We start from the raw sequence: 10,334 nt of genomic DNA, 5'->3' as shown, positions 1-10,334 counted from the left end.
GTTCGTTTTTCAGCAACCTACTAATAACGTTTAGAGAACGTTATCTCCAGGTTGTCAAAACAAATAACGTTCCCCTAACGTTTTTACAACTAAAGAAAAAAACGTTATATTCTGGTTGAATCCCAGCAAGCAAATAACGTTAGCCGCTGGTTCTCCTGTGGTTAGTTTATCAGTAACCTTCTAATACCCTGGAGAGAACGTTAGCTCCAGGTTATCAAAGTTTCCCGAACGTTATTACAACTAAAGAAAAAAACGTTATATTCTGGTTGCATTTCTCTTTTCACACAACGTTGCTACTTAGTTGTTTTCAGGTATCTTATTTGTATAACCATATCGGTATTCTCTGGTTATGTGCGTGGGGTTGATTGATGAAAATCGCCCCAGAGTTTCTATGAGTTTCCAATTGAACACGGCCTGCAGCCACACTGCAAAGTCGGAATAATTTGTTGCAAAATCGACATATAGCCCTATTCTATTCTTCCCCCCTCTGTTGGATTGATATTCGGCCGACCAAAGCCAGCCCAGCTAAAGGGACCAGCGCGAGAAGCTAGGTTGAGAAACTTTCATCTCCGTGAGTTCTGGGGTGTTGGTGTTTTAGCAGACTCAACCTCGCTAACTTTAAGACATTTGGATAACACAGAGATAAAGTTACTCACGTAGGCTGGCTGTATGGTATCGATCACATTCTTCACATCGTTCTCCATGCACTTGTTCCATTAAGTCCAACAGGCTTTTAAAAAACACTGTACAGGGTAAACCGGGTGGAAGAGCTAGCTAGCCATAGTCCCAGGCAGGCACACAACGATTTCATGCTAACTAATCTGACGAATAGTTTTGGATTAATCCATAATCGATTAGAGTGGCACCTGAAATGCATTCATGTTTTTAAAGCTTTATTTGTTATGAAAATATGATGATGAGGACTCCAATGAATTATTTCTCAAACGTTGAGACTGCATCTTAAACAGCACAATGTTCCCGGGGGAGAATTGTTTTATATTAACACGTAGTCCAAGTTATAGCCTATGTTACTGTGCTGTTCACTCAGCCTATCCCACAATTCCCAGTCCCAATTTAAAACAAAATAAACCAAAATCCATCATAATTCTGAACCGAGGACTTTTAATGGCATACGATGCAATAAAAACAGCCAGTTTTGAATGTTGAAACAGTGTGTTAGGCTAGCGCCTGCTCTGCTTATGTTTTGATCTGACTAATCGTTTATTATAGGAAAAGACACCGTAGACAAGAAAGTATTAGACCTAACCGCATTTAAATACTTAGCTGACACATTGTCATATTAACGGGTCGTATTCGTCGCAGTTCAGCAAGCAGCTAATGGTAAGTGAATTCATATACTAGTCATTGCCTTAGCCATCAAAGACGTTCGCTCTCCCAGTAGGCTGTCGCCGCAGACGGCGAGTGTGCAGCGAGCCATGCAAGGATCTCACGATAATTCTACATATTTTTTTCCCCTTTACCCTTTGTTGCTGGGAGGTTAGGGGAACGTTAATGCAACCAAATATAGTAAAGTTCCCTAAAGGGTAGGAGAACGTTCTGCTAACCAAAATAAACAACCAGAAAAAAACGTAGTATTTTCGTCAAGAAAACTTTCCTGGGGAACCTTGTGGCAACTTTCGCAACTTTCAGGCAACGTTTTCCTAACCAGGAAAAAAACGTTCTAAAAACGTTCTCCTAACCAGAAATTGTTAGCTGGGTAGGCTATGGAAAACATCCTCCTTCGTTTTTAAAAATAATTCCTTCAAACTGTATGCAATGAACAGCTGGGGAAGTGTGTCGTTAACCCAACAAGCAAACAGACATTTTTAAACAAACGGGAACAACATCACCCAAACATGCTGTTTTAACTGGGTGAAAGTGAAACTGAAGTTTTCCCACATATCCTCGTTGGTCTAAGTGTTCAGAAATAGTTGTGCGAATCCGTGATAAAACCTCCGTTTCAATAGCTAAGATAAACGAAAGGCCAAACTGCATGAACAAATGATGCATTCATAGCCATAGCGTTTCTGTTGCAATCAAAATCAACCTAAGCGAACATGGTCTCACACCCAACTCGTTGAACGAGGACGCATGCAGCCGTGAACGTCACTGCTGTTCATATGTCAATCATCACGTAAAGCCCGCCCTGTGAAATGTGATTGGTCCGGACCGAAGTGCATCTCGAATAGTAGCAGCTGAACGGAGCAATGCCAGACCGAAGTTCCCTGCAGAAAAAGAATGGAGGCGGGGCTAAACTTCGGTCTGGCATCCAGGCTGCCGATTATGATCTTATGATCAAAAAAATCTGATTCTATTTTTTTAAATACATTTTTTTTAGCTTTTTTATAATGTAATTCTCAAAAAAAAAAAAAAACATATCTTATGATCATATGATCATAAATGTGATCTCACAGTGGTAAATGGCAAATATGAACCATATATTATGTCTACAGTATATCATTGGTAATTGTTATTGATTTAAAAAGCCTAATAATGTGGTGGGTCCAACAGACCTGGGAACAGACTGTGTAACAAAAATATGAACACCTTACAAGGGTTAAATAGATCATGCTAAGCAGTTGTTTGTTGCCTTTCAGAAGAAATTCTTTACCAACAACATAGGCACTTGAGGAAGCCTTTGCCAAACTGAGCTGTCAAGAAAAGCAGCATGCATAAATTGATGAGCTATGTTGTCAAAATGTTGTTGTGATGCTAATGGGATGACGCTAACCCCTCCAAATCCCTGGTTTAACCAGTAGATAGCGCCCTCTGCTCTATGGTTTCATGGTTTCATAAGCACATGATTGAGTCCTCTGCTGTGGTATTCAGATCAACCAGCAGTTGGCCCCTCTGTTGTTTCAATGAAAGTGTTTCTGATGCCTCCTCTTTCTAAATAACACATACAGATGTAGAGTTTTATGTAAAACATAATACATGTGAACATGTGTGTCTTGACTTCAAACTGAAATAGGGTAATTTGTCAAAAATAAATTGTGTAGACGGTTTTGTGTGGACACACACACACACACACACACACACACACACACACACACACACACACAAACACACACTGCACTGCTATCTCTTTCCATCTCAGCTTGCAACACAGAGAGGACAGTCTTAACTTATCTTAACTCCACCAGCTGTCCATATTAGGACTAAAAAACACTGTTGTGAGAGGCATCATTCATCTCCTAATAAGAGAGAGGGAGAGAGATATATAGAGAAAACAACTGAAGATGAGGCCTGGTCCCTGCTTGAAGATCTTCTTGCTTTGCAGTGTGTTGACAGTCACGGGTAAGTCATGTAGTAAAGATATAATCAGAAAATAACTTTACTTTTTAATCACTTTATGTCCTGTTATTTGTGATGCCATGCTGTGAAAGCTTTTCTTACACATTCGTTGTACAGTATGTTCATCATGTGTTAACTAACATGTAGTAAATATTTAGGTAAGTTTGGAGGCAACAGCTAAACTAGTTTCTTTAAAAAGATGAATGATTGATATTGGTAAGACTGCACTTGGAAAGTCAAAAAGTGAAAATTCAAGCTCAGTACTGTATGTGAATTGTTGTTGAACATCACCCCTAACATCAATTGCCCATTGCAGTGTTACTGTTGACATTTTTTTTTTATAACCTGAGGTTGACTCCTGGGAGCATATCCGAGTAAAGTGTAACCCTTATAACTTAACCTTAAAATATAGAGTAACCCTTATAACTTACAGTATAATATCATGTCTATGATGGAACTTAAGAAAGTAACGCCAGTGAAATGCCCTGACAGATGGCACCACTGTGGTGTCGGGCACAGAGGGCGGGAATGCCAGCATCAGGTGTAACTACAGCCAGCGCTACAGCAGCTACTCCAAGTACTTCTGCCAGGGCGAGCATCCTTTCTGTAAGGATATGGTCCACACTGATGCCACACACAAGCTGGTCAAACAGGGCAGGTCAGTTATATCTCTCTCTCTTCCTCTCTCTCTCTATCTCTCTCTTCATCTCTCTCTCTGTCACTGGTTGTATACGGCAGCTAAGTCATCTCTCTAGTTCTCCCTCTTTCTGCTTCTCTCTCTCTATCTCTTGCACTCTTTTTGTCATTCTGCATTTTTACCATCTTTGAGAAAACTATTTCTCCCACCGCACCCCTCTACAGTATGCTTCTCTCTTGCTCACTCAGTCGCCTCGCCTCATTCTTGCTGGAGTTTTTGCGACTCCATTGCTCAACAACTCCACCACTGTGCCCTTGCACAATCACCGTGACTATGTGTGCGTGTAATAACGACAGACAGGAAACATAAGCTGGTTATGGAATTATAATGTGAGCTACTATGTAAATAGCACACATTATAATTTGTGTGCTTCATAAATACTTGTATAACACAATGGGAGATCTACTAGTACTTGTAAAACGCAATGGGAGATCTACCAATTGTTTTTTTTTTTTTTTATATTATCATTCATTATTAAAATTGGTTTTCAGAGATGGACAACTCTGAACTGAACTGTGTTCAGGGTGTAAAAATCCGATCATGTATTGGTTCTACCTGTGCACTTAACACAGGCAATCTCATCAATTATCTGCTCTACCTGGCTGAAGAGTTGTGCTAATTAGAATCAGCTGGTTATGATATATACCAGATATGTGGTAGGACTCTCTGAGGCTGGAGTTTTCCATCTCTGTTGATTTTGTTATATTGATCATGATCACATTTTTTTTATACTGATGTAAAACCTCACCTGACAGGTACTCGCTGTATGATAATGGGCAAGACTCCTTCCAGGTGGACATCACAGAGCTGAGTTTCGAGGATGATGGCCTTTATCAGTGCGCCGTGGACATACCATTTGCTATTGATGTGTATGAGGAAGTCTACATTAATGTCACTGATGGTGAGGACACCCATGTGATGTGATGTGTGTTCAGTCAGTGTTTGTTTTTTTTTGTCATAGATATTTATAAGATATTTGGCTTTTTCAGTTTCAAACATCCAGAAATCACCTTGGAAATGGTAACAGAATGTGAAGAAATAACCATACTGACGTAACAAAAGTACAAAAACCATTATGTAAAAAAAAAAAAAAACTATTCGTCTGTTGTCATCCAGAAGCCATTGAGCATGCAAACCAACTTGTGCCGGGACAGCTCTCTTGTAATATCGTATTGTGCCATCACATGATGCATGTATTCACTTTTTGGGAAATACGCTTAACTGTAATTTGTGTTTGCCCACCCAGTGAATAATGCTAAATTAAGAGAGTTATAGACTCGGTTAAAGCATGCACAGAGCAGAGAGATTATTACCTCCTCCAAGGAGGTTATGTTTTCATCAGGGTTTGTTTGTTTGTCTGTTTATTAGCAAAATACCTCAAAAAGAATGAAATTGTCAGGAAAGGTCTGACATGACCCAAGGTACAAACGATTACATTTTGTGAGTGATCCAGATCACCATTTGGATCCAGGAGGTGGTTACGTTTTCGCTTGCGGGAGGTCTGCGCTCTCGTAGTGCTTTTCTAGTTCATCCTTGGGGTAGAAAGTTGGCATGTCCCTTTAAAAGCAATGCACGTCAATCGGGAGAGTAATATTTAGCTGTGGTCAAGTCTTAAAACACTCTTTGGTTTTGCACCCACAGAATGTCCTCATACTTCCGAATGTTGTGCTATCCATGCATGCACTCAAGGAAATCCAAACTTTCCTCATATTTTTCCCTGTTGGAACAGTTCTAGTTCCTATCAGAGTGTAGCCTGGGCGTTCCTTGCGTGCGATTTGATTCACGCTGATAAGGCAGCCTGGAAACTACCGCCCTAATTTTTGCCTCAGATAGGGGACCAATCACAGAACAGGAAGGAAAGCAAGACGATGATGAGCTATGCACAGAATGTGGCGCCCAATAAATGGATCTGGGCATTTTTTTCAAGTACAAGAAAGTGGAAGTTTGGCTGCCAGACCATTGAGAAGTGGTGGCGCTAGCCAGGCTAATCAGAGTGCCAACATCCATCTCTATTCTCAAAAGTCTCCTGGAGACCCAACTTCTCCTAGCACTACTAACAACTAAACATAGCACCTAACACTAGGCTATTCCTCTTCAACTGAACATGCTGAAATTAGCACCTACTAAACATAGTACCTAACACTAGATTATTCCTCTTCAACTGAACATGCTTGTAGCGCCCCCTAGCCGTCCTGGCTATGTAAAGTGGGGTGCGCTTCCCGAATTCTTTAACTGTTAAGAAATCTCTTTCTTGAGGTAACTAATGCTTCAAGGAACTACTTATCAATACTCTGTGTGTATAGGAATATTCAGAATTAAGTAAGATCTTTATCTTAACTGTCAGTCATAACTAACCAATTAACTTAATCCAGAAATAGATCACTTGTGTTTATAGGCTAAACCCCTAATAGACCATTCACACATTTAAACAGGGCAATCTCAATCGGCCTACATGTACACACACAACCAATCATGAAATGTGAAATAATGTCAAAGATTAGATTTAAAGACATCAACTATTTACTTTCAAATAAGTAGCCTATTGATTCACATACATTCAATATGCATTCACTGACAAAATAGCACAAATGCAAAATCCCTTATAAATTCTTATCATACATAAAGATTGTCAACCACACCTTCAATACACAGCTGTATCACATATTCAAAAGATAGCAATATACCCCATATCCTAAAGCCGGCAGTAATAACATATTTCTAACAAAAGAAAAAGGTACCAAAAGAGTTACAGGTGCAGGCCTGAACGACGCTCGGGTGCGATGAAATAACATGGCTACTCCCGCCATGGAGAAGAGAACACTCACGCGCGACAATGGCTGCAGTCCCTACCGCAGCCACGCGGAGCAGGCGGAATGGGAAGATATCCTCAACGATGCTCATGAAGACCAAGATGACTAGACAGAAGAGTCCTTGGGTTGTCCACCACCAAGGGGGCAGCGAACGTTCTGAGAGTGTAGACAGTATGGCGGCCGCCATGCTAACGAGAAGACCGTGGCTAGCTGGCCATTCCATTGAATCCTATGGGGCGTAAGCGCCACTTTGACATCAAATTACGTTAGAGCTGAAGCGTTTTAAGCCTTTATATGAACATTTTCTATTGTCGGGGTACATACTACATTGTGAAATTGACATAATAATCTCGTAACTGTCTTATCGGCTGAGTAATTAACGTTTTTCCGAAGTCAATGCTAAAGTGTTAAAGGCGCATGCGTCCAGCGAGAGTAAAGCGTCGCCATTGGTCAGACTCGGTCAGACTACGTGCCTACGTCACATGTACGACATCTGAGCCTGCGCAGGAGACCTATGACGAAATAAGAAGACCTAAAAAAACCGTTGAAATTTGCTTCCTCGGTCTCTGCTGCCGTCTACGTGATAGCTCTGTCCATATCTTTTACTGTCTATGTCCACCACACGGGAATTCTCAGTCTCTCACACTTGGTCGGCTCAGCTTGGTAGCACGGACGATGCATAATTGGTTTGCTGGGTTAGCTAACCTCTTGCATAGTCCATCACTCCCACTCGGTAGCAGCTAGCTATCACTGACTAGCTCGCTAACTTAATGTGCTGTTACATACAGTGAAAACTCTGTAGTTCTCGAGTAACACACACAAATCCCGCTAGCCCACAGTAAACTGTCATATCTAGATTCACTATCCGTTCATCTTATAACATTTACTGTAGGTACAGCCCAACTGAGTGTGCTACCCAATTGTTAGCTCTAGCGATCTCACTACACCAACTTGTCACATCGTCGTCTCCCCCTCTTCTCCCGAGTCGTTCTCCTCACGTTAGCTTTCCTGTCCTAGTTGACCTGTGACCCCCAGAGCTGATTGGATCACAATTCAAAGAAAGAAAACTTAACTAAAACGATTTAGTATTAAGTATTTTCACCATATCTGTTTACTCTGAAATATTACAAACAACATTTGTTACATTGTAATAAAATACAAAAATTAAAGGTAGGGTATGGAATGAGCTTTTTTGGCCATTTTTGCAAAATCACTTGAAATCCTATTCCTAACCCACTTATAGCCACTAAGTTGGAAGCACTGAAATGGAAATTAAACACGTCAATCATCTGCGGAACGGGCAGGGCTCGAAAAACTCCAGCCAATAGAATTCCTCACCCCATACCATCATTTCACAGCTCGATCGTCAATCTAACGTCTTACTCCTCTTCCTACTCCCCCTCCCCACTGCGCGCGATCCTTTCGAAAGCTGGTGACCGCGAGTCAGTGCTGAAACGAAACCAACTGCCTGCTGCTGCACGTCCATGTTCCCCTCTTGTTGTGTCACTTCATTTCTATACAAACTAACTAAGGCAGCGGATACCTACGGAAACTCAATCACCCACGCAATAAATAAGCTATGTAGCAAAAATTACATTTTACCATGACACGAAGAGTGCTGTAAACATGAAATCGAAACTTAACAGCTTGGAGCTACGGTGGAATAGGCGAACCAACGGGGCAGCACTAAACTCGGATATTTCAGGATATAATCGCCCTGGTAAGAACAAACCAGATTCTGTTCAAATATACACACCTATGGCTACTGAACCATATGTACTACAACCCTTTGGAGGTGAATAGCCTAAAGAATGTAATTGGGGAAGTTGATGTGAGTGATTGTATGGAGACTAGAGCTCATAGTGCTGTAGACGCCAGGATGGCATTTCATTTAGCCTGGCTCGCTCTCGCGCTGCGCATTTGAATTGTCGCTCGTGCATGGAGGGCGGGACTTGAGGTTGTATATGTTCAAACTCTGCCGTCCGTTTTGCTAATTCCGTACCCAACCTTTAACTAAATGTTTATAGCCCAAATTTACACTGGGCTACATGCTGAATCTAGCACCTACTAAACATAGCACCTAACACTAGACTATTCCTCTTCAACTGAACATGTTAGCTAGAACCTACTGTACCACTGGACTCTGCCTTCTCCTGCCCTCAGACCAACTTTGTTTGAGCTTTCTTCATGATTATCAGTAGCATTTAAAAAGAATAGAATAGAATACTTTTTTGATCCCGTGAGGGAAATTCGTTCCTCTGCATTTAACCCAATTTAACCGAATTAGTGAACACACACAGTGAGGTGAATCACACACTAACCCAGAGCATTGAGCTGCCTGCCCAACCAGCGGGGCTCGGGGAGCAGTGAGGGGTTAGGTGCCTCGCTCAAGGGCACTTCAGCCGTGGTGGACTGGTCAGGGATCGTTCCGGCAACCCTCCGGTTACAAGCCCGAAGCTCTTACCAGTACACCACGGCTGCCCCACATTTAGTGGCTGCCCCCAATTAGTGAATAGCTGCACAAGCTGACATGTCCTAGTTAGTTGCACTACACCTTGGTTGTTCCCTTTTGTTTATGTTGCTTTGGATGTGTGTCAGCTAGCTGACTAAATCTGAATATTACTATAGCTTTTCATTATCCAATTTATTTTTTGCACCTCTGACCTTTTTGACCTCTCTATTTTTCAAGTATTTTCCCCTTTCCTATAATTTTCTAATTCTTTTGGAAATCCACACTTAGGTCAAGCCACCATCTCTCCAACATTGCTGTCCAACGTACCAATCAATAATGAAGGTAACAAACACTCCCTCTCCCTATTTGATTTATTTCCTACTGTATCTTTCCCTTCCACGGAGATCTACACATATGATGTTTGCAAAGTGGTATTAATTGTTACCCTAAGGAATTTTTGCAATGTACCTTGAATGTTAGTCCTCATCTGTTTCAAGTCACTTCAGACAAAAGCAGCTAAATGCATCTAAATGGAAAAACAATATATATAAGAAAAAAAAAAAAATGTTCTAAATTAATATTGTACATCCTTATGTCAATCTCGGTCCAGGAACTGCATTCCCAAAGCTGCAGCCAACCACACATCTGTATGCCACAACATACCCACAAGGTAAAAGAAAATCGCTTCAATAACTCACTGTCTGCCGGTTGTTTCTCTCCTCTTTAGCCCATGCCACATCATACAGTACCTGATGGAGTTGGCATCTTTGTTTAACCCCGTTCAAACGCTAACACCTCTAAATCAGGCTCCTGTAGGTGTTTGCCTACAAATTGATATTTAAGACCAGGAGAAGAATATTTTGTGGGTTTCTAAGAAAACATAATTTAATTAACATATACTATGTGTGGAGAGCCTTCACTCTCCATGTTTATCTAATTTTTGACTGAGATGGTGTTGATGCTGAGATACATATCTCCTACACTGTACTGTATCTTAACCCTTTAATGCATAACATTTAGTCAATACTGTACATCTTACATCCTGTATCTCTGATCAGCATCACCAGTGGGAACACCAGGA

General features: G+C 41.1%; 1 protein-coding gene across 3 annotated transcripts in view; it reads left to right on the top strand.

The window, feature by feature from the left end:
* The first annotated feature begins 3,186 nt into the window (after nucleotides 1–3,186).
* LOC134067109 (CMRF35-like molecule 8) overlaps nucleotides 3,187–10,334 on the top strand; it is a 9,886-nt gene continuing 2,738 nt past the window's right edge. Inside the window, exons 1-6 of one of the 3 annotated variants that reach the window (XM_062522220.1) lie at nucleotides 3,187–3,297; nucleotides 3,787–3,952; nucleotides 4,747–4,892; nucleotides 9,542–9,595; nucleotides 9,864–9,923; nucleotides 10,312–10,334. The exon at nucleotides 10,312–10,334 is cut by the window's right edge and continues 7 nt beyond it. In XM_062522220.1, the coding sequence (XP_062378204.1) occupies nucleotides 3,240–3,297; nucleotides 3,787–3,952; nucleotides 4,747–4,892; nucleotides 9,542–9,595; nucleotides 9,864–9,923; nucleotides 10,312–10,334 (507 nt within the window). In that variant the 5' untranslated portion in view covers nucleotides 3,187–3,239. The remainder of the gene's footprint in view (nucleotides 3,298–3,786; nucleotides 3,953–4,746; nucleotides 4,893–9,541; nucleotides 9,596–9,863; nucleotides 9,924–10,311) is intronic. The other 2 variants (XM_062522299.1, XM_062522384.1) reach the window with 2 other exon arrangements.

The sequence above is a fragment of the Sardina pilchardus genome, chromosome 1 (assembly GCF_963854185.1).
Source record: "Sardina pilchardus chromosome 1, fSarPil1.1, whole genome shotgun sequence".
Classification (NCBI taxonomy): domain Eukaryota; kingdom Metazoa; phylum Chordata; class Actinopteri; order Clupeiformes; family Clupeidae; genus Sardina; species Sardina pilchardus.
This window is presented reverse-complemented; position numbering and strand designations above follow the sequence as displayed.